The sequence below is a fragment of the Engystomops pustulosus genome, chromosome 1, assembly GCF_040894005.1.
Source record: "Engystomops pustulosus chromosome 1, aEngPut4.maternal, whole genome shotgun sequence".
Classification (NCBI taxonomy): Eukaryota; Metazoa; Chordata; class Amphibia; order Anura; family Leptodactylidae; genus Engystomops; species Engystomops pustulosus.
The window spans coordinates 227,298,619-227,324,064 of NC_092411.1; the positions used below are offsets into that span (position 1 = coordinate 227,298,619).

Consider the following 25,446-nt stretch of genomic DNA (forward strand, 5'->3'; position numbering starts at 1 on the left):
TTGAGTAGAAGCACTTTTTGAGCTACTACAGCCAATAAGTTTTTTACACCTGCCATTCTTCTTTGAAGATCCTCTCCAGTTCCCTCAGGTTGTATGTCGAACATTGGTAGACAGTATGTTGAACATTGGTGGACAGCCATTTTCAATTCTCTGGTTTAGATCAGGTCTCTACCGGCACATTCTTCTATAAAGCCCCGACTGAAGGAGGGCTGCAGTGATAGTTGACTTTTTGGAACTGCATCTCTGGAGCTCAACCATAATAATCTCAGGGTTCTTCTTTACCTTTCTCACCAAGGCTCTTCTGGCACGATTGCTTAGTTTGGCTGGATGGCCAGGTTGAGGAAGAGTTGTGGTCATCCCAAATTTCTTCCATTTAAGGATTATGGAGGCAAACATGCTCTTAGGAACCTTGAGTGCTGCAGAAATTCTTTAGTAACCTTGTCCAGACCTGTACCTTGCCATTATGTCTTCGAGCTCCATGGGCAGTTCCTTAGACCTCATGATTCTCATGTGTTCCAACATTTACTATGAGCTGTGAGGTCTTATATCGACAGGTGCCTGCCTTTCTTATCAAGTCCAATTAGTGTAATTATGCACAACTGGACTCCAATGAAGGAGTAGAACCATTGCAAGGAGAATCAGAAGGAAATGTACAGCATGTGAGTTAAATATGAGTGTCACACCAAAGGGTCTAAATACTTATGACCATGTAATATTCAAATTTTTTGTTTAATAAATTAGCAAAAACATCTATACTACTGTTTTATTCTGTCAAGATGGGGTGCAAAGTGTACATTACTGAGCAAAAGGAGAACTTTTTGATCCTACCAATTTTCTGCAATAAAACCAGAGTGAAACATATAAAGAGGTCTAAAAGCTTTCAGTTGTAAAGTAAGGGAACAAGGAAGAGGGAAAGATGTGCGTGTATTTAATAATTCACTTTTAATAATTATCTTAAAAAATGGGGGTATATAACCCCCTGACCTTTATGGTACTTCTAAAAGAAATGTAGTTCATGAGTCCCCACTGTACATACGTAAATGTAGGAGGCTTAGCTTATGTGTCCCCACACAAAAAAGGTTTTTAAATACTTATAAGCTGCCACTGATAATACTAATTCTCCCCTGTACAGGAGGGGAAAGAATAAGGGATTAGAAAAAATAAACTGAAGTGGTAAATATGCACCAGTGTCTCTAAGTGCTGTATTGATTTACAACAGCGTAGCATTAATGGCCAAAAGGTCACTCTAAAGCATAACTCTCTTGCACATTTGATTGTTGCTGCGGCCATGCTTTATGCCGTACACAGCCTTGTGACCAGATGAGGAGCCGGATAATTAACTACCACCCTCCATAAACATATGTTCAGGAGGCTGGGTTTATCCAAGATCAACACTGCACTTGGTATGACAACTATCCCTGGTAATTCATGTCCCTATTTTACAGTGGGACTGATCATCCCAACGCAGGTTTCACTGAGCAAACTCTGCTTCTTCCGGGGCCTTCAGTACCCACTGTAAGTGGTTGTATAGTTAGGTTTAGATTTAGGGGCACAATGCAAACCAAAGACATTTTTGTCCCATACGAAATATAATCATTACAAATGGCCTATAAGTTATCATTCTAATATGAATTGTTAACTTGCAAAAAAAAAAACAGTTGTCTTGTATTGTAGAGCTCTATTTTTTTTTGTTCCATAACAGGTACTGGTGACTGTGCCCCAGTGTTTAGAAATTCTCCTGTTGTGTCCACATCGACAAGAATGGGTGAAAAGAATCAAATATGTTATATTTGATGAGGTATGTAGAGTTGTATCTTAACTCAAGTTCATTGTGTCCTTCAGAGTTAAAACGTAACTTTTAATAGGCATCACTTAAAATATAGAAGGGCCGACTCAGATAAAAGTCTGCCAATAAACTCTTAATGGGACACCATATCACATAGCTACATACACCATTAGGTGTCCTACATCATTGAATGCAACACCTCTGGTGGAGGTACTAGAGGTGAAAGGCTAAATTTGGGACAAACAGCTGATAAGTATGCTGGTCTGTATTCACTAGCCTCGTTTTTTTTAAGTGAGATGTTAATAAATTTAAACATAGAGAACATAGTCTTTCAGAGTTAAGCCTAAACTATCAATGAGTTGTATTTTTAATTTTGTTTTATCAACTAAAGGTAACCTGCCATCAGGAGCCATTTTTTCCGGCTCTCCTATGTCCCCATTGAGAATAGTGTACACATTATTAAAAAAAAGATTTTTTTCTGAAAAAAGATAAGTTAGATGAAGATCCTGTTGTCCCATGGGAGTGGGCAATGAGGAGTGGTTCCCCACCATATCTCCTTTCCCCCCGTCGCTTCCGCCCTCAGGTCTTCCTACACCTCTGTCCCACTCCTCACTGGCCACTCCCATGGGACTAGAGACACAGCTCTGCATACAGAAAAGTGAACTGTCATCTAACCTATCTTTTTTCAGAAAAAGACAGTTTTACTATAAAAAACTCTTGTCAATGTGCACATTATTTTCAATGGCGATATGGTGGAGCCAGAAAAAAGGGCTCCTAATGATAGATTCCTTTAAAGCAGGCGGTGTAATCTTGATTACACAAAAATTATTTTGTGTGGTTTCTTCTTATCTATTTATTTACACAATAAAGCATTCTGCATAATATGCCTTCCCAACAGCCCCATCGATGTGAATGGGGTACTGATCCTAAATTCACATTGGAGCTTCATTCACAGGTGGACTATTGTTATCCTGATTTCTGATGGTCCCAGGGACTGAACTGCAGGAATCAGATACTTATTTCCTCTCCTGTGGATAGAGGATAATTGGACAATTTAACCGCTTCCTGTGGCAACCTTTTTTCGTTTCTGCTTTTCCATTTTTTGCCACAATTCTGTCAAAAAACATAAACTTAGTACTGTGAATGCGGTGAAAATGGTGAAAAAAACACATTTGTGCAGAGTGGCAGGGTGCACTGCCTGGAATAACGGTTTTCATATTTTGATAGATGTTTATGGGTAACAGAGTATAAAGCAGAGTACACACACACATACTACAAGCAAAGTGTAGTGCTACTAAACTAAAAAACTATAAGAAAATTGCCTTTATTTCCCATATTTTCATTTATAAAAGTGTTTTTTATAAAATAAAATTGTGTCATGATTGCTTGCTCTTCATAAATTTAATAAATCTTCACCTTTGTGTTTATTAAATTCCCTTTATTAAACTTTATTTCTTACCAGCTGTAGCTCAGTGTTGCCCAGGATAGCAAATAATTGCTCTCAACTATAACAAAATAGAATTGATTAACAAAAATTCCATGCATCTACTGTATGTACAGGCAGTCCCCGGGTTACATACAAGATAGGGTCCGGAGGTTTGTTCTTAAGTTGAATTTGTATGTAAGTCAAACTGTTTATTTTATCATTGTAGATCCAGACAAAAAAAATTTGGGCCCCAGTGACAATTGGAGGTTAAAAATTATCAATAAAGCTTCATTACAGACACCTTACAGATGATCATTGCAATCTGGGACTATAGTAAAGTATCCAGAGAGCTTCACCAGAGGTCAGAGGGGTCTGTCTGTAACTATGGGTTGTCTGTAAGTCGGGTGTCCTTAAGTAGGGGACCGCCTGTATATCTATCTCTTTCTTTCTATCTATCTATCTATCTATCTATCTATCTATCTATCTATCTATCTAGTTTTTATTTCTATTTATCTATCTCCTTCTATCGCTATCTATCTATCCCTATCTATATATCTATCTCTATCTATTTATCTCTATCTATCTATCTAAACGGAAAAAAGCAGCACTCCCACAGGCAAGGATGAAGAAAAGTGGACCCTTTATTCCATCAAAGTTGCTCAAAGTTTCTCAAGGCTCCATAGGGGCTGAAACGTCGCAACTTTGATGGAATAAAGGGTCCACTTTTCTTCATCCTTGCCTGTGGGAGTACTTCACATTTTACCTCCCACATGAGCGTATTATACTCATTGCCTATAGTAACCAATCAACGCTCAGAGATCATATTAATGTGCATCAAACCTGTATCAAAATAGAAGCTGAGCTATGATTGGCTGCCAATTGCCCGAGTTGCCAGCAGACAATGGACAACATTTTTTTAAAAAACTTTGCTATGTGCAGTTTGCCTTTAGTGTGCAGAGTGCGCTAGATTTAGTATTTCTGGTGCATCTTCATAAATCTGGTGCTCTCTGCACTGCCCCGACAGAGTGAACCACTTTTTTTGTTGCAACATGGTGTTTGCCATACATTTCTGTTGGACTTTGCATGATAAGTGTAGTGGATCTAAATACTTTCAATGTATTTTTCGTTGGAAGGTCCATTGCTTAGGGGGAGAAATTGGAGCAGAAACCTGGGACCACATTTTGTCGATGATTCGCTGTCCATTCCTGGCTTTGTCTGCAACCATCAGTAATCCAGAACATTTAACTGCGTATGTTTCGTCCATTTCTACTATACCATCGGCATCATATTGCAAATGCTCACCTATGTACTGTACTGTACTGTATTGTTTTTGAAGAGGAATTTAGAATTTATGATTGTTACTAGTATTTATTTATAGTTTTCATGTCAAATAATTATTTATTATTTCTCTATGTTATTTAGTTGGCTACAGTCAGTCAAAAGATATTGGCAACTCAATGATGAAAGAGAAATGAGGGATGAAGCTGAATTAACCCAAAAGAGAACAAAAAAGAAACCAGGAAAAACTGAAAGACGGTCTTACAATGTTCGGCTAGGTAACTTAACAACTAATACCAAAGTAAAATAATAATTCCTGACAATCTTTTCTTAAAGTTCTTACGTACAAATTTCTTTTTGATTCTTTATAGTAATTTATGAGTGTTTATCCATGTGGATGGTACTATTTTGGACTATGTCAGAGCTGCCATTTTTAGACATTTGTGCAGGGACACACCATCAACTAGTTTTACCCACTTGGCTAACGACTTGTAAATTACGGTACTAGAAGGAATCATGAAATTCACGTTCCAATATAACATACTATAACAGTATCATAGTAGATAAGGTTGGAAAAAGACTCTGCTCCACATGCCGTTAGATATGGGATGTTCTTTTAAAAGTATAAAGTTTGGTTGGTAGACCAATAAATAGAGCATTACATATTCACTCCAGTATCAACCCTATATTCACTGTTATTCTGTGGTTTAAGAGGCCCACACAAGAAGGAAAAGGAAGGTCATGCCATCTTTATAGAACATATACATGTCCATTTTTCGTAGCATAAATATGGTCTAATGGCTTATTGAGGATTAAAACTGAGAAATCAGTGACTAGATTGGTTTGTCTTCTAGAACTATGCAGCACATTAATATTTTGAGACTGTAGGCCTAGAACATCATCTGGCACATCAGTCTAATATAGTATATATTAAAATTGAAAAGTACAGTAATCAATTCATCATTTTGTTTTTACCAATTGTTTACTTCATACTGTAGATATGTAATAAATCAAAATTTTAATTGTTTTTTTTAATAGTTCAGTATGATAAAAGATACAATGATCTGGAAAAGTACATATGTTCCGTGAATGACTCTGACTTTACCTTTGAACATTACCATCCATGTGCTTCCATGACAATAGATCATGTAAGTATATAGTTTGTAACAAGTGGTGTATTTTATGTTGCTATTTGCCTTGACAGAATTATTTGTTTAGTAATAAATAACAATTGTACAATAGTAAGTCAATAGTTTTAACAAAATTTCAATAAAATAAAAATGTTTTGTAAAGGCCTGTTATTTAAGGGAACATGTCACCAGATTTTCACTTATACACCTAATGACAGGTTCCCTTAGCACCATACTTACTCTTTTCCCACAGTTTTTAGCCAAAAAAATGTATAGTTCCTATACCGAGGTAGGCTTACAAAATTCATTTTAATGGGATAGGAACTATGCATTTTTTAGCACAAGTTAGTGTAATCCTATGAGAACTTGTCATTAGGTTTATTAGTTAAAATCTGGTGATAGGTTCATTTTAAGTTACTGTAACAAGCACCTAAGGCAGGCTATTCCACAGATTCACAGTTCTTACAGTGAAGAAGCCTTGTTGCCTCTGGGAATTGAAACTTGATATCTCTATAGACGGAGACAGGACCCTCTCGACCATTGATTTACCTGAAACAACTTTCCACCATATTTATTGTATTGACCATTCATATATTTATATAAATTAATTGTCTCCCCTAGTAAATCTACCATATTTATCGGAATATAAGACGCTTACTATAGGACGCACCCCAGATTTAGGCTTCCAAAACAAGGAAAAATTACACCAATTAAAAATATCCCTTTTGCTCGCACTAAAGCACTGCACACACAGACATACATTTACACACTCAGTTCTGCATCATCTGTCCACATACACACTCAGCTGTGCATCATCCATCCACATACACACTCAGCTGTGCATCATCCATCCACATGCACACTCAGCTCTGCATCATCCATCCACATGCACACTCAGCTCTGCATCATACATCCACATGCACACTAAGCTCTGCATCATCCATCCACATGCACACTCAGCTCTGCATCATCCATCCACATACACACTCAGCTCACCTATGTACACTCAGCTCACCTATGTACACTCAGCTCACCTATACACACTCAGCTCACCTATACACACTCAGCTCACCTATACACACTCAGCTCAGCTATACACACTCAGCTCAGCTATACACACTCAGCTCAGCTATACACACTCAGCTCAGCTATACACACTCAGCTCAGCTATACACACACACAGAACCTCACACACACACACACACACACACACATACTTCCCCCATTCCCCATCTTCTTACCCTGTCCCAGGGCAGCATGGCAGTATGAGACCTGTTGTGATGTAAGAAGCATGTGATCAGTCACATGATTCTGACATCACCGCAGGTCCTGTACTTGTGGAGATCAGTATGGAGGCTCCTCTCTGGGAGATCGGGTGCAGCTCTATATTAGGGCATCACCCGATCTCCCTTACAACGGTCAGGAGGGTCTGGCAATGCCGGATCCTCCTGACCTCCGGTCTATAAGACGCAGGGACTTTTTAGCAAGATTTTTTCTTGCCAAAAAGTGTGTCTCATAGTCCAGAAAATATGGTAATTGTTTTAATCTTTTCTCATAACTAATAACTTCCATACCACATATCATTTTTTGTGTCTCTTTGTGGCACCTCTCCAACTGTAGGGCATCCTTTTTATGGACTGATGCCCTAGGTGAGGCCAAACCAATGCCATGTACAGTTGTAATATTACATCCCTATCCCAAGAGTCCATACTTTCATACATGACAAGATCTTGCTGGCTTTAGAGGCAGCTGATTGACGTTGCATGCCGTTATTTAATTGTACCTGTAAAGTTATAATGATTTTATTATATGTATATATTCCCCCCTTGAAAACAAGCAGAACTATGCCTACTTTGTGCTGCTCACACTTTTCTTTCTAAAGTTATGGTATTTTCTGTTCTGAAAGTGTTTGTCACAAATCTTTCTCACCAGTGGTGAAGTGGGCAGAGACTAATATCTGTCAGTCTATGCCCTCAAACTGAGATCATTTAGCTTGCCAACAGATCCCATGATGCCTTGTGTACTCTCTCAAAGTAATTTAGCATTACATCCATATGGTTTTGCACAAGTAAATCCCATGAACACTGCACAGAGCACATACAGAATGTATATAAGCGACAAGCCTGGCAGCTTCTATCACATGCAGGAGGAGGAAACATGTAATAAGTGGAAGAAATCCAGGACACCAGTTACATGCAGTCTGTAGCCTGTGCTGTGTGAGCACAAAGGGTTAATAGCTTAACTGCACAGTGCACAAAGTGCTGATAACAAGGTGGTGGAAGGGCTGTATGAGGTGCAGAGAGAGACAGAGAAAGTTCTGTAGAATCCCAGTCTGGGATTGAGGAACTGATTGGGAATGGGGGAAATCTTCTATCTCACTATTCTGTGCAGGAAACATATGTATCCACTGTTCTGAACACATCCAGCTCTGCTACATACACAGAGAGAGCTCTATCAGATGACTTTCCCCTCAATGAGCAGGGAACAGCAAGCTTTCCTCTCCCATGAAATCGTCAGATAAACAAACTATGGACTCACAAAGAAACTACTGGATATAGGTAACAAAGTTATTTTACATCCCAAGACCTATTGATTTGTTGAAAAAAAACCTTTACATTTACTCTTTAAAGAGGACCTGTCACCCAAAATAATCCCTCTAGGAGCACTTACTAAAGTAAGCAGCTCCCTAGCCCTACCCCAGTAATAGCTGTGTTACATAAGCTAGCAAACACAGCAGTACATAGCCCTCCAAACATACCTATAAGCTAGCAAACACAGCAGTACATAGCCCTCCAAACATACCTATAAGCTAGCAAACACAGCAGTACATAGCCCTCCAAACATACCTATAAGCTAGCAAACACTGCAGTACATAGCCCTCCAAACATACCGATAAGCTAGCAAACACTGCAGTACATAACCCTCTGAACACCGGACCAAGCTTATTGGTATGTTCCGAAAAAGCTAGATAAAGGTAGATTTATAAAAGTGTAAGTTAATAGACCAGTGCAGAGTTATACTACACAGTCATATTCTGTGCCAAATGAATCATGTTGAATGATTTATCTGGAGTAGTTTAGGACTAAGAAGTCCACTTTAGAATTGATTTTAGTTAGTGTAGTTTCAAAACTGAATTTTCTGGGGTACAGACTAGGCCATGACCCCTTTTCTCCGGGGAACCTTTTTTGACAAGTCAAAAAAACTGTCCAATAAGTTGTCTAAAACCAGGATCAGCTCCAGGGTTGAGTAAGCCCTTGGGCATCAGAGCCTCAGTGGACCCCTTAGCAGTGAACTCACAAAGCAGCATTTAAAATTCAAGAATGAATTTTCCCTAAAATATTCCCTAGTATATCATACCTAACAGCTCCCTCATAGTTATTTATATAACCCATCACTTCCTATTGATTCATTAGATAAAGCCCCCTCACCATCATGGATTCCTTATGTACAGCCTTATGTGGGCCCCCCCAGCAGCTATGGGCCCAGGTATGCCCAGTGCTGGTGCCGGCTCTGTCTAAAACACTTAATAAATAGGAACGGCTGCAACTGTTGTTTTTCTCACATATTCAAACTAATGTGTAAAATTGTATAATATAGGGGGGCTAATGTTTGGAAAATTTTAATCAGCAGTGTGGCAGAATCTTAGGCAGGCAGTGGCAATAATTATAATACCATCAGTTGCAATAGGGATAGATAGTATCAGACCTAGATCACACCTAGACCGTTCAGTCCACTATATCTCTAACGATAGGACTAGGATCTCCATACAGTATTTATAACAATACAGCCTGCTACCACAGCGGCCCCTGCTGGGGCAGTACAGGCAACACTGTTATTCATGGTCTAGGTCAGTGATGGCGAACCTTTTAGAGACCGAGTGCCCAAACTACAACCAAGACCCACTTATTTATCACAAAGTGCCATTCAGCTCACCGAGGACACCAATAAAGCAGAAAATAGGAGAAATTGGATGATCATTGTAGCTTCCCTCAAGGATCCCCTAGACAGAAAGAACTGTCAAGGCCAGAGCAGGAGCTACAATGATAAATCCAGTAGTCCCAGGTATTCCTGTCACTTTAAAATAGCTCTGTACACAGCAAGCCCTGGGCTCTCTGGGACTGCAGAAAGATACCTGGAGTCCTCTCTGGTGATGGCCTGGGTGCCCACAGAGAGGGCTCCGAGTGCCGCCTCTGGCACCTGTGCCATAGGTTCGCCATCACTGGTCTAGGTGGTCATTTTAGGGCTCTAATCCATACAATAAGATACATTACTGTAGCAGACAATACTGCTTAGGACAGTCCTCTTTATCTGGCCAATAGTGGACTTATAGCAATTATTATAGGTGGATATGGACCCCGTATTGTGCCCACTATCTCACATTTCATACCACTGACCACCTGAAAACTGCCTATGACCCAGTTCACACTGTGCTTTTAATCCACTGTTTGTCCTGTGCATCTAGTGGTTTGTGCCACAACAGCTTGTAATATAGTGCAATCTTTTTTTAAGAATCCCTAATAAAAGTGATGTTTTACTTTATTTTTTCATTTGTCCGGATATGGGTTAATCTTGACTGCCCAAAGGCAGTTTTGTAAAATAAATTGTATAATCGTTGCTATATTTAAATATTTTTTAATTATCTATGTTTTTGTTCATTTTGAATTAGATAAAAAACTATGGTATTCCAAAGGACCTCACATTTTCTCCAAGAGAAAGCTTACAGTTGTATGACTGCATGGCAGCTGCCTGGCCAGATATGCCGAATTTAAAGGTATGATTTCAGCTACTTCCAGATTTGCTGAATTGCATTTTAAATTATAATCCTATTATAAACCTATTATATAAAGTCTATATTGTGAATCTAGCGTATCAATCTAAATAAAAACCCTTAAGGTGATAAAAAAAAGAGATGGAGGGAGGGAGAGAAACCAAAAACCTATACAGTAGAATTACCAAGTGTGGTTCTGCCCACATGCCGCGCAATTAAAAGTCGCCAGAAATCTTATCCTGTGTCTATGAAAGTTATTAGCCAGCGAAGCAAGCATGGGAAATAACAGGATGTCTCACTATGGTCTAAAAACTCGTAAATTTTTGGATTTTTAAAAATTTTTTAATATCAGTTTTTTCGCTCATACTCCACTGTTTACCACTTTCTTTATTGAGAGCTTTTTTAGAGTTGTGCATATAACTTTGTTACTGCTTATTCCTTACTTGGGACACAAAAACACCATTTATAATTTTTTATATAAGAAAATGATATAATGAAAAAATGTGATTGAAGTCTTTTAGAGGGGTATTCCACGAATACCCATAATTCATATTTAAATAGATCCTTAAAATATATGCTAATATGTAATTAGCTGTTTTATAAAATTTAGCTCCCTTTAGCAGAAAAATGTTGTGGACATATGCTATAATAAAAAAATTAAATGCTATTGGCCTTTTAATCAGTCCACTGATTTTATCTCTGTGGAGCAGACACAGGACATAAGATGGCTGCTGGTCACATGTCCACATCACATGTCCTGCACCTCCCTGGGAAGCTCACGTAATCATAACTATGTTTGGTTGTAGTTAGTTGCTTGCAGTGCTTCCCATGAGAGGGAGGAGATGCTACTGCGAACATGGGGATCATGGGATTTGTAGTATCCTGTGATGGCCATCTTGGAAAAGCAAATTAAGTAAGCTCAGTTTTGTGATTAATGACATTAAGTTTTATTGTATTCATTTATTTATACCATTATGGGTTTTTGTATTAGACATTCATATTCCAGGAGTATCCCTTTAAGTATTTTTCTTTACAGCCTCACTAAGGAAATTAAACATATGATTCTACAATGCATTGCAATACTCTGTAATACCTATTATTATTATTATTATTATTATTATAATATATTCACATTGCCTTATGTGTCTTCCCTTATGTTGGAAGACCATGATGTTCAATCATGATGTTCTGCAGTGCATTAATCATGTAACAACACTTTTTAATCTGGATGAACGCTATGGGATTTGTGACTTTTTGGGCCATTTGTGTCACAAGCACTACTTTTTTAAAAGCAAGGCAGGGAAAAATCACTGTCCAGTCAAACTTACTATAAACTTCAGAAGTTTTTCACTGAAGCCTATGAACAGAATTTACCTGTAGATTTTAATTCTGGTGCACAGGTAATTAAGATGTCGAAACCTCTTAGCAATTCTGTCTTTTTGTGCACCTGGTGAGCATTTATTAAGTCTGCCAAACAAAGCCTAATACATCAGCCACAAAGTCTACAGAAGTATAACATTGAAAATACCTGAGCCAGGTGACACTGCATTCAGGAACAATGTTATTGCTCTAGTAGGCACATAATTCATCTACAATAAGCTATGCATTAAAAAGTCAGTTTTTGCTTTACTTCTGTTAGTCACTTAAATCAATATATCAACACAAAGTAAGTAAAATTCTTTAATTTCTAATCATTGATATTGTTCCAAAAATAAATTTAATTTAATAGTTTTTCATCTGTTGTTAAAGGGGTATTCCAGGAATCAGCATAATTCATATACAAGTGGGCACTCAAAATATAAGCTAATGTGTAATTAGTTGTTATTTAAAATTTTGCTCCCCTTAGCAGAAAATGCTGATGACATACACTGTAATGAAGAATTAAAATGCTACTGGCCCTTTAATCAGTCCGTTAATTTCCTCTGCGCGGTCCGTCGCAGAAAAGAAGATGGCTGCTGGTCACATGTCCACATCACATGTCCTGTAGCTGCCTGGGCAGGTCATGTGATCACCACTACGTTTGGCTGTAGTCGGTTGGTTGCAGTGCATCCAGTATGGACAGTGTTGTGGTGATGGCAGTTACACATCATTACTATGGTAACAGAGCAAGAAAACCTGTTACATCATCACTGTTAGTAGAGCATAAGAGGGAGGAGGAGTTACTGAGAACTAAAGGATCATGGAACTTGTAGTTTCCAGTGGCGGCCATCTTAGTGATAACTCCACCTACTTTAGAGAGGACATAAATTTTGTAAAGCATAAAACATATTATTTTAGCTGCGTTTTGTGACTAATGACATTGAGTATTGTTGTATTCATTTATTTATATCATCAAGGGTTTTTGTGTCAGACGTTCATATTCCCGGAATACCCCTTTAACTATTTTGTTTCCCTATAGGACTTAGATCCAGAAGAGAACATATTCCTGAAGGACAAAATTATAATAACCAAAAATGATACATCTGACTATGAAGAAGCACTGAAAAAAGAATTTGTTGACTGGGTTCAAAAGGGATATAATAAAAAGGTAATATGGTGAAGTATTAAGATTCCATTGTAAAAATGTATCTATTATTAATCGAAGAATCATCACAGCATAACTTGAATGATATTTGTCACTCAGTATGAGAATAGGATGCATGAAATAGAGAACAGAGACACAAAGGGGGGAATTTATTAAAACTGGTGTCTTAAGGGCTAGTCTTAAAATCCCCCCTGATGGTGCTCCGACGCCCGGAACTACTACAAAGCTCCAGCCTTGTAATAGATCCAGGTGTTATCTCTGCCATAAATCTGGCGGAGAAGGCAAAGTAAATCTCCTATCAGTAGTGCTACTCTGTGTGCCCCGGTCCTCAGTCTTGGCTCTCACCTCTCCATGATCCAGCGCTGGCTCCTACAGGCTCCTACAGGCTCCTAGAGCTCGCGCGTTCTGGCTTCCGGAGATTTAAAGGGCTGCTCTGCCTCTGACCCTGAACCTTTCCCACCTGTCTTGACCTCCTGCCTGTCCCGGACTACTTTCCTGCCTAACGTCCTTGTACCACGCCTTGGCTGCCACCGCAGACAAAGTCGCAACCTGTGGAACAACCTGATGGTGACTTGCCGCAGCAAGTCCAACCCACTTTGGTGAAATCCAGACGGGCTCTGGTGAAGTCCAGGTGCCACTTATATTCCAGTCCCAGGTGTCGGCATATGCCTTTGCCCACGGTGGTCCAGTGGGTCCACTACCCCTGGATCCTGGCATTCCCCCAAAGTGATATGGAAACTTGTCAAAAAATTAAATAAGATAATAGGTTTGTTAAAGCGAACCTGTCACCATAAAAAGTCAAATAAGGCAGCATGTTATAGAAAAGCTGGGGCTGAAAAGATTATTAAATATAGTTTGACTGGAAAAGATTTAATAAACATCTGCCAAAGTTAAATTCTCAGCAGGGCCAGCGCCAGCACTGGATATACCTGGGCAAGTGCCAGGGCCCAGCGCTGCTGGGGGTGGCATATAAGGCTGTACATAAAGAATTCATGGGGGTGAGGGGGTTGTATCTAATGAATCCATAGAGTGTCAGGAGGACTTATATAAAATAACTTTGAGGAGCTGTATATATCAAATAACCATGAGAGTGTTATTTGGTATGATAAACTAGGAAATATTTTAGGGACCAGGAGACTGTTTTAGTTTTTGAATACTTGATGCCGCCAAGTGATTTCACTGGGAAGGGGCCCACTGAGGCTCTGTTGCCCAGGGGCCTACTGAAACCTGGAGCCTACCCTGCTCCTCCACTAAAGTCACTCCATTAGACTTCTCACTGTAGAAAAAGCAGACATTTTAGTGAAAAATAAACAAATTGGGCCAGATCTATTATTCTGGCTGCGCCAGGTTTCTGTTTGACTTTACACTAGAAAGAATGGGGCACATTTACCAAGGGTCTGCACACCACATTTCTGTCGAGTTTCCCGACTATTTCTGTTTTGCGCCACATTTAACAGGGGTTTTCGGAGCACGCTATTGGATTTTGGCGCAATCGCGCAGACTTTCATGCAACACAAATAGGGGGGCCGGTGCCGTCGGACAACCTGACTGATTCGGACTAAGCGCGGGATTTAAAATTAAATTGTGTCGCAAGACATGCAGTCTTATACAACGGGAAGAAGGTGAACTCCGGCAGACCTCAGCGGGGAAGCAACACATGCAGGATACCGGGCGCACGATCTTGGTGAATTGCAGAAGACTTCATCCTCATCGGACAACGCACCTCGGGGATCGCACAGGGACCGGGTAAGTAAATGTGCCCCAATGACTTTGGAGCTTGCACATGTATTTAAGTAGTGTCTGCCCCAGTTTTGTGTCGCAGTTGCACTGTGCATGGAACGCCTCTTAATTGTAGACCGTGCTCCAGTATTCAATAATCTGGCAGACCCTGCACATTTGTGAGGCAAGCTGCACGCGAATAAGAAAAAAGTTTTAAAGTTGGCGAGTGAAAAATGGAAATGCTAAATGTAAAAAAAGGAAATCAGCAGCAAGGGGCTTCACTTTAAAAACTAAGTTTAGCTAATTTTTCCATAAAATTTTATATTCTAATCAGAATTTAAAAAGCCAAAACTGACTGCAAGTGTTTAATTTTCCTTCAACTGTTATGTCCTGAACATCACAGGCCAAAGACAAGGCCAAATCGGTACTTTTTATTCACAGTTTTTTAAATTATTGACCACTAATAATTCTTGTACCACTAATAAACGCGCTTAATAAAATAGATACCTGAATGAAAAGCAGGTGTGTAAATTGGCCCCTGATCTATAACTCCACACAGACTGACAATATCCTTTTTTTTGTCTCCTCATTGCCTAGATGCTGCCTGACTTTCTGTGCACTTGGCATGATAAAGTTATGGTCACGGCTTCTGTTAGTACACAGACCCAGATTCCCCATGTGTAAGAGGATCTGAAAACACAGATGATCAGAGGTGCCCCCTTACCAGCACCATAGTGCTTGTGTACCTCAGGTGCATCCTCCGCAATGATCTTTGTAGTATGGGGGATATTTAGCATATGCAGGTGTTCATGCTTCTCGCAGCGCGATACATACAGAGGCTTTTGGTGTATCGGACAGGGTGTAAGAACCCTCTTACACCCTGTAATGTCAAAATTGTACCATCTGCACACTTATCGATGTGGCCTGGGGATTCCACAGTCACCCTCACATAAGCTATGGCTTTTTTGCATGTGACAAGCTAGCTGCGCTAATATATACACAAATAGCACTAATTCGTTAGCATTTCTACCCACAATTAAAAAGACACTGACAGTGCCACAGTTTTGCTTAGACATTACAATTATAAAACATGGATGCAGTACTTTAAACCAAGCACACTTACACACTGGTGTGAGTCCCCTGAATAGGATCCCTTCTTCCTTTTTCTTCTAATGTCCCTGTTTTGATGAAAATGGTCTTTCAAAGTTATGCAAATGAGCCTCAGGGGTCCCTGTCTACATCTCAGAAACCCTTTCTGGTTCAATTGTCTGCTAGTTATGAAGTCACTGGCTCTCTGACTGTAGAAGGGAGAGATGATATAGGCAGTATCGCTGCACGGAGGTCACATCATTTGCAGACCATGGAGCCAGCAGGAGCTCATGCTTCTCGCAGCGCGATACATACAGAGGCTTTTGGTGTATCGGACAGGAACCCTCTTATGACTGCTCGAACATATTAGATCATTGCAGAAGATGCACGATGTTTCAAGGTCTGTACTTACACGGGACATGACCGGAAGTGTGATATGCACTTGCCATGACACTGGAGCTTGAGTGCCATCTAGGCAATAAGGTCATACGTATTCAAGATAAAAAGATGGTTCATTTGCTATTATTGTAATATCTCTTTTAATAAAAATGTATGAAAAGCCAACATGGTAGGTTAGTGAGTACACACCCTGTAGAAGCAAAATCTGTGAGACGTGCGCTGAGGTGCCTGCAGTGTGGACACAAATATGGGTAAGGTATCTCCATTAGCCTATTGGTTATAGGGTTTTCCAGTTTACCCTCTTTTCCTGCCGGGAGCCAGGATTCGATCCTAAACATCACGGTCCAACAGAAATATTGTAGAGAAGAAAACAAGGCCTTGTGTATATGAAGTGTATGTCCAAGATGTCTATTTAATAAAGAAGGCAACGTATTTTAAAGAGACAAGTGAGCTGGATCTGTGTTTTCTTCTCTACAATATTTCCATTAGTCTTTATATAATTGTATACTTGTTGTCCATGTATATTTGTGCAACTAGGCATTTAGTGTGGAGGTTGTCGTATGTGTCTGTGAAACCAATGAGCTTACTGTAGCATTCAGATGGTCAACTTCGCAGTTTAGAGGAGAGCAAAAAGTTAACCCTTCCTTTGTATATGTGTCCTACTTGCATTTGGCTGTATTTGTCTTTATAATATCTTTATTTTAAATAAAAAGCATGCACCGGTATGTATCATGTTTCTGCAGGTTTCAAATGTAATGAAAAGCCTTAAACCTAAGGAGTCATCTGAGGTAGAATGTGCCAAATATTTTCCTCTGCTTGTTGAAGAATTAGAGAAAATGGACAAACTTCCTGCAATTTTTTTTGCGTAAGTTAGTATTTGAGTTATGCTATACCAGTTTTATAGTTGTAATGATCTACAAGTTAGCTATAGAAAATGAGATATAGCAAATTTAGTTGTGGATTCTCTTTCATAACAGACAGATTAGTGGTATGGGTTCTAAAGACTCGTCACTTTTATGTGTCATCTTCTATGCCAGCACATGCCAAATATTCCTATAATGCATCTAGTCCTTCCACCCGACAGTATACAGGCGGTCCCCTACTTAAGGACACCTGACTTACAGACAACCCATAGTTACAGACAGACCCCTCTGACCTCTGGTGAAGCTTTCTGAATGCTTTACTATAGTCCCAGACTGCAATAATCATCTGTAATATGTCTGTAATTAAGCTTTATTGATAATCCTTGGTCCCATTACACCAAAAAATGTTTAAACTCCAATTATCACTGGGGCCAAAACTTTTTTTATCTGGATCTACAATTATAAAATATACAGTTTCGACTTACATACAAATTCAACTTAAGAACAAACCTCCGGACCCTATCTTGTACGTAACCCGGGGACTGCCTGTAATGTCAAAATTGTACCATCTGCACACTTATCGATGTGGCCTGGGGATTCCACAGTCACTCTCACATAAGCTATGGCTTTTTTGCATGTGACAAGCTAACTGCGCTAATATATACACAAATAGCACTAATTCGTTAGCATTTCTACCCACAATTAAAAAGCCACTGACAGTGCCACAGTTTTGCTTAGACATTACAATTATAAAACATGGATGCAGTACTTTAAACCAAGCACACTTACACACTGGTGTGAGTCCCCTGAATAGGATCCCTTCTTCCTTTTTCTTCTAATGTCCCTGTTTTGATGAAAATGGTCTTTCAAAGTTATGCAAATGAGCCTCAGGGGTCCCTGTCTACATCTCAGAAACCCTTTCTGGTTCAATTGTCTGCTAGTTATGAAGTCACTGGCTCTCTGACTGTAGAAGGGAGAGATGATATAGGCAGTATCGCTGCACGGAGGTCACATCATTTGCAGACCATGGAGCCAGCAGGAGCTGCTGTGGCTCATTTGCATAATTTTAAAAGACACTATTCTCCAAATTGAGGCCATTAGAAGGTAGACAGGATCCTGTTTCAGCGGACACACACCAGCCTGTAAGTGTGCTTGATGTAAAATGCTGCATCCATGTGGTGTATTTCCTTTAAGCTTTGCTACATCTGTAGTATTACAAAACAATTGTAACTTATTTCTCTTCAACAATAATTAAGATGTTACATTTTAATGTAATATTTTTTAGATTTAAACTTGATTTAGTAGAAGGTTTAGCAAAAAATCTGGATAAGCATCTGAATGAAAAGTGGAAAATGAAACGGACTGAGGAGGACGAGAAAAATATCAAGAAAGTTCAAGCAAAAGCAGAAAAATTAGAAAAGGGTCTTCAGTAAGTCTTGTTTCAAAGGTTTTCTTTCATGGCATGCGATTATGAAACATCATGCATCTAAGATGTCGTGGCTTTACCTGTTTTAGGGTAAAAGACACAGTTTTGAAGGACATTTAAAGTTAACCTGTCACCATTTTTATCTGGTGACAGGTTGCAATAGCCTATATTATGCTGATAAAAATGCCATTGTCAGCATTCTGAATAATTTCAGTTGTTTATATAGGTTCAATATACTTGGCTCCCTGTCAGCAGTTTGTGGTGAGTCCTAGGGGAGGGGGAGCTGCAGCCTGTGTGCCTGTATCCGCTTATGCATTCTTTCTCTACTCCACCCCATCCCCCTCTCCACACACAGGCTGCAGCTGCCCCCCCCCCCCTCCCCTGGGGCTCAGCACACGCTGCTGTCAGGGAGCCAGGTAATTTATAATAAACTTATATTAACTACTGAAATGATTTAGAATGCTACCAAAAGCATTTGTGAAATCAGCATAGAATAGTGCCCGCCCATTTCAGCTAATACAGTGATAGGAAGGAGTAAAAGCAGCAATAATATTGATTAAAATTGTAAAGAACGGGGTTAAAAGTTATCTTTATCATAATAACATCATTATGTCTTTATCATAATAACTTTCTTTTGTGGGCAAACCCCTTGAAATGTGCATGATGCATTTTGGTTCTGAGATTTCTCAATTTTTTAATGTCCCAAATAAGCTGTTCCTAAAACTGGAAAACAGAACAGAATACATGCCATAATAATGGAAAGTAATCTATGGCATTGTGTCTGTTTGTTAAAAAATACATGTTTCCTTAAACTGGTTGTCCAGGTCTGCACAATTGTTTATACATGGTGGTGGTGGGGCTTTTGACATTATAAAGAACATAAACTTACACATATGCTCCCATCATGACCACTGCCATGCACATGCTATAGCTTAGTTTCATGCAGTAGCAACACCAGTGGTTGGGAAGGCATTGCCGGTCTATGTAAAGGAACAAAATTTGGCAGTGATGGGTGAACGGGACCACCCAAGGAGTTGAATCTATTAAAAAAAAAAAAAAACTGGTGAACCCCTTTAATTGTTAAGGATTTAGTTGATTGGCATACCTTGCATTACAGCTACTGTTCTTCATTTATAGACTCTAATGTATATTGGATCAGTACTGTAAATTAAAAGTATGCTGAACACGGGTCTGGGCAATAACATAAGTTGTAACTCAAGAGAAGTAGTTCAAAGTAATGACAAAATTGCTTCACTTTTTACGTAGATTAATTGGTCTGCATATGATCATTTCTAGTTAGCTGCCAATATTTATTGTTTACAATATGTTAATAAAACATTGCTTTTTTTTTATAGGGCAGCACAATCAGAAAGCATTCTGAGGTAAAATCAATTAAATTCATTATTCGTACGCTGTAAGTATTTACTTAAATGAATATTCTCATCTGGGCATACACAGAGAGAGAGAGAGATCTTCAACTGCATGTTATTAAAAAAAAAGTATCTGTGTGATGATAATTTCCCATAAAGGTAGCCAGGTTTCCCTTAGAAACAAAATAGTTGTCCTTGGATATGACCATCCCAATGCTCTGGCAGTGGTGGCCACACATGCGCAATTGAGGTGCATGACCACCTGGTTTCAGTGTTTATTACCACATTGTTTTCATATAAGTCAAATTTTACAAGTTTTGTGCAGCGCTGCGTGTGTGCTATATAAGAAAGCAATTTGTTTCTTTGCACAATTCCTCCAGCAGTTTTGGTCGTATCCATGGACAGCTGTCCTTAATTTATAATGGATAATATGACTACATTTATGGGAAATTGTCTTCACACAAGTACAATTTTTTAATTACACTCAGTTGAAGAAATTTGTGTATGAGGCAGATGAATTAAATTAAATGTGAATGTCCAGTTGGTCACTGCCCTTTAACTTACTTGTCATAAAATTACAAGTAGCCAACTGTACTCATATTGTACCCGCTTGAGTTATTTATGTCGCATGCAGGGATTGGATTCAGGCTCCCTATTTGGCCGTGTAGTGCAACATGCGCAAAAGTGATACTTTTTATAATAAAGAGTTACAATATTTGAAATATTGTTTATATAAATATTTTTTTGTTTCTAAAAGCTTTATAATATACATATTTCAACTTTATAGTATTGTAGCCTAAAATTTATAATAAACATTTAGCTAACTTTGAATAAAATTGTTTACATATATTGTCTACCTACACAGACAATTAAGTTATATATCTACATGCACTCATTTATAGGCCAGTACAGTCTCTTTAACATCCCACAAATACAAAAATGTGTCAACTGCACACCAGAACCAATTTCAGTACATAAATACAGTCACAAAGCCCAGAAAAATTAATTACAAAAAGTTTCTTTGTAGATGCCCTCAAAATAGAAAAAGCAAAGCCTATCACAGCATGGGGGGGAGATGCAGCAGAATTTTGAACTCTTGAGTAATACAAGCACCTACTGTAAATCTGGTGAAAAACAAATGTCAACTTTGATTGGGATAGTCTCTTTCATCTTCTTCTGACCACAACTAGTCTCTGTAGATTTTGCAACACCAACATTTTAGATACTTAATTTCACTTCATCTTATCTTCTTTGCCTTCATATCCCAAATGTAATACTGTTTCCTCACTCCCCTATAGATCATTATATTTCTACCCAATATAGTAACTAACAGGGACCCCACAATAACCAATATCATAAAAGGGCACCACAGTAGCCAGTGTAGCACCAGTGCCCCAACTTTAGCTAATACATACACCGACTAGTACCCCACAGTAGCCAATATAGTTACAAGGCCCCGGAGATGCCAATATATTGTGGCAATAATAGTGGTCAATATCATAATAGTATAATAGTAGCCAATATACTAACAGTGCCCCAACAGTAGCCAATATAGTCACAGGGCCCTCAGGGGGCCATTGATGAACAGAGATCTCTCCCTAGATCTGTCTGCTATTTGTAATGGCATAGTTTGTTCAGTTGCTGGATTCATGGGTGCCTAACACACCCAATTCGGTACAGACTTGAATTTGGCAGTTCAGTTTCCCTCATCAATAACCAGAAGTACAAATAAAGAGTAAGATAAGGATAATGAACACCAGGTTCATACCAGGGTATGCTACAAGTGAGAGAGGCAGGGCTCTGGAATGGTGAGGGCCTTAACCCCAGCTGGTTCAGAGCAAGGACTGCAGAGAGACAGCAGTCTAGCAATAGAGCACTGTTCAGACTGCCAACTTAAAGGCACCAGGTGGAATTCAGCGCCTTTTCAGCCTTTTCTGTTTGCTGTGTTGTGGGTTTTTCATCCCTAGTTGCAGTCAATATTTAAGTTGTAGTTTAAGATTTTATTATATTTTATTTACAAATTGCCTATTTGTAATTTAAAACATTTGTTGTACGACTTGTGCCTACCTATGTCATATGTCAAATACTTTTTACAATGTTCTTAACAGAGCATCAAGTAAAGTGGATGAACTGATGACTAGAAAAGCCAATTATGACAGTTTAATGAAACAGATTCAATGAACTTCCTTCTGATTGTACTTATGCTGATGTCAGAGCTGTGGACAAAGAGGTAAGAAACCATTTAATGAACCATATCTAACCTAAAAAAATGAGCGAGCTACAACATCAGGGCTCTTCTTCTAAATACTTGCTAAATGTTAAATGCTAAAATCATTATAAGAAAAGTAATAGAAACTGTACATTGATTAACACTTGCATGAAAAACACATCACTGCAGTATGTAATGTATAAGTGCACAAGTGCTTATTTAATAGTTTTATTACAGTTGAATGAAAATTCTCCATAAAGGAAATCTACCACCGGGAACAAGGATTGTAAACCAAGCACGCTGAAATACTGGTGTGTGCCCCCTCTGGCAGGATCTTCTTTTCTTTTAGCTTCTTATGCCTTGTTTTTTGTTTTTTCTTTTAAAAAGACTTTTTAAAATATGCAAATGAGCCTGAGAAGCTCCGGGCTTCATAGGTGTTAATGGTGCCTAGAGCACTTCAGTCTCATTTGCATGATTTTTTAAATTTCTTAAAAACAAGCTCATAAGAAGCTAAAAGAAGAGCAGATCCTACCAGAGGGGGCACACACCTACAGGTAAGTGTGCTTGGTTTACAATCCTTCATCCTGATGGCAGATGTCCTTTAAAGGGGTTTTTCCCATGAATCAAAGTTACAACCTATCCACAGCTAACTTGCTGATTGGTGGGGGTCTCAATGAGACCACAGATCACAAAAATGAGGGGTCCGATGAGGTCCCAGGTACCTCAATCGGATCCCTTGTCGCTCCGGGAGAGTAATGGAGCAGACGGCCGCGCATGACCGTTCTGCTCCATACATCTCAATGGAGCAGACGGAAATTTCTGAGTGATCTCCATCAGCCCCATAGAGATGAATGGAGCAAAATGGTCATGCACAACTGATCAACTGATGTGGACTTCCTTTATTGCTTTCCTGATTGCATTCTGCTTTATATAAGTTTTTTTAGGTAAGAAGCTACAAATAGGGGTGCTGGTTCACCAATCAACTGTGTACACAAACAATAAGTCTGTATTTTTTGTCTTTCTTTTTTATACTAGTTAATAATAATTAACTTATTTGTTACAGACATTAGAACAACTCTATTTTAATACAAGAAATTCACATCACTCAAGACTTATAGGTTTGTCACGAAAAGGAGTTGGTTATCACCATGGATCAGTAGATGCTAAAGGAAGGAGACTTGTTGAGATGCTGTTTAGGATGGGTTACATAAGGGTAAGTATGTGCACAGCTATATGCAACCACCTGCTTATAAATAAAAGGTTACCTGTGAATTTTAGAAACAAATATTATTAAAGATGGAACATTTGTATCACCACAATGGTGAGCGGATTTCCATATGAGGGGAATATTTATAACAATCCACTACAGTAAAATTGTTTTACTTACATACAATAATAAAGCATATAAAGAAAAGTTTTTATCCGGCACCATGAATAAAAACCTCAATCCATAATCCTAATTTTGTAACATGTTTTTATTCTTTTCTAATGTGTTTGGGGTGGAAAACCCCTTATTCTCAGTCTTTTTTATGTATCTAACACATAAAGTAAATTTAGTTTTATTAATAATTATTATTATTTTGATAACAAAAAATTGCAATTAATTTCAGGTTGTAACATCCACCGGTTCTCTTGCTCTGGGAATCAACATGCCGTGCAAATCAGTCGTCTTCCTGGATGATTCCATTTATCTAGATGCACTGAATTACAGACAGGTATTATGCACAATTCTTATTACAATGTTGTACATGTAGATCTACCTGTTTCTTTATTTGGTTATTTAGACCAACTACCTAGAGTAAATGTCCAAATAGAATATGCACCATTTATAACACTTTTATGTCAGCATGAAGCCAATGGCTAGAAAGCAAGTATTATCATTTTTATTATTATAGTTTTGTATGCTACTTTTTAACGTTTTGGTGGTTACTGCTGCACCTTTGTACAGCAGTCAAAACCTGCCCACATGCCTTTTTAATGTGTTGCTAACCCGGCACTGATGTCCTGATGTGTGTGGTAAAGTATCTGGTGACCGAAAAGTTCTCTAAGAACCTGGCTGGATGAACCATATCTGAGATGCTGAAAACAATAGCCACTAGGGCAGAAAGAAGGAGCTCCCAATTATATGCTCCACAAGATGAACGATGGGCCGGTCTCCTCAGATATGTTTGAAATATGTTACAGGTAGTACTTTGTTTCATATGCCTATGAAGGTCCAACAACTCTTATTCCAGGTCACAATTTATAAAAGGCCACAATTTATAGGTGATACTGATTTGTCCAAATGATAAATTGTGAGATGACACCTGTAGGAAGGAGAGGGTCTGAGGGGGGATTTTTCCCTTTTCCTTTGTTCTTCTATTAATTTTTGATGGATACTGATATATATCCTTGATATCCCACGTAATTATGTGATTTCATTTTTGAATACTGCATCTATAATGATTTTCTCTATACACATTAACTCCTTAGTGACCATCCATTTCCCTGACGGGTTTATTAGTTCAATATCCTGCAATTTCGGTTTGGTACTAGGTTTAATAATAGACAGACCTACTAATTTTGTGGGGGTTTTCTTTTGAATAGTCATTTACATTACAGATACAACCACCATTGAATCCACTTGTGACAATAGATTACATCACCGCTTGCAAAGAGAATGTGTAAAAAAAAACTCTCTGTAGAGCTCAATTAGTCACTTCCTATTACTCTTGATGGGCACTAGGGTACTGTAAAGTTGATCGCTAAATGCTGGTACTAGAGTTCAAGCAGTCTCCATAAACATAGACATAAAATGAAAGAAATAAAAGGAAAAATCGGAAGATAAAAACTGATGAGACCCTTGTCTGCCAGTGGTTAAATAGATAAAAGTTGAGAGTCCTCAGATACGTTTAGTGGCTAGTTAAAATGCACTGTATTTTCACTTAACCAAATTCAACAACTAAGGATTCTTAAATTTTATCCAGAAAAAAGTGATACACTTTGTTATCTGGTTTTGGCAACTTACTTATTTCAACGTGGTTAAAATGAATGACAAAGCATTAAAAATGGTCTGTTTCGGCATTGTTCCCTCTATAGATGGCAGGAAGGGCTGGAAGAAGAGGCCAGGACCTAGTGGGAAATGTCTATTTTTTCAACATCCCAATGCCTAAGGTGCAAAAGCTCTTGAAGTCCAATGTTCCTCAACTGAAAGGGCAATTCCCTCTAAATGTTTCCTACATTCTCAGATTAATGTTACTAGCGGCCAAAGCGGATGACAAAAAAGATGCAAAGGCCAAGGTAAGGCTTTTTTTGTGGGAAAAAACATATTACCGTATATACTTGTGTATAAGCCGAGTTTTTCAGCACAAAAAATGTGCTGAAAAACGTCCCCTCGGCTTATACACGAGTCAGTCAGTCAGTCAGTCAAAATTACTTTAAAAAAAAATAAAAACTTATATACTCACCCTCCGGTGGCCC

At 38.6% G+C, this 25,446-nt stretch overlaps 1 protein-coding gene across 1 annotated transcript in view; it reads left to right on the forward strand.

The window, feature by feature from the left end:
* Positions 1 to 25,446, forward strand: part of DDX60 (DExD/H-box helicase 60) — a 129,619-nt gene that overhangs the window by 82,086 nt on the left and 22,087 nt on the right. The window contains 14 exon segments of the mRNA XM_072120049.1: positions 1,703 to 1,798; positions 4,346 to 4,461; positions 4,635 to 4,768; positions 5,529 to 5,638; positions 10,287 to 10,391; positions 12,787 to 12,915; positions 16,863 to 16,984; positions 18,268 to 18,411; positions 19,764 to 19,790; positions 21,887 to 21,955; positions 21,957 to 22,008; positions 23,051 to 23,200; positions 23,598 to 23,702; positions 25,066 to 25,266. Of these exon segments, the coding sequence (XP_071976150.1) occupies positions 1,703 to 1,798; positions 4,346 to 4,461; positions 4,635 to 4,768; positions 5,529 to 5,638; positions 10,287 to 10,391; positions 12,787 to 12,915; positions 16,863 to 16,984; positions 18,268 to 18,411; positions 19,764 to 19,790; positions 21,887 to 21,955; positions 21,957 to 22,008; positions 23,051 to 23,200; positions 23,598 to 23,702; positions 25,066 to 25,266 (1,560 nt within the window).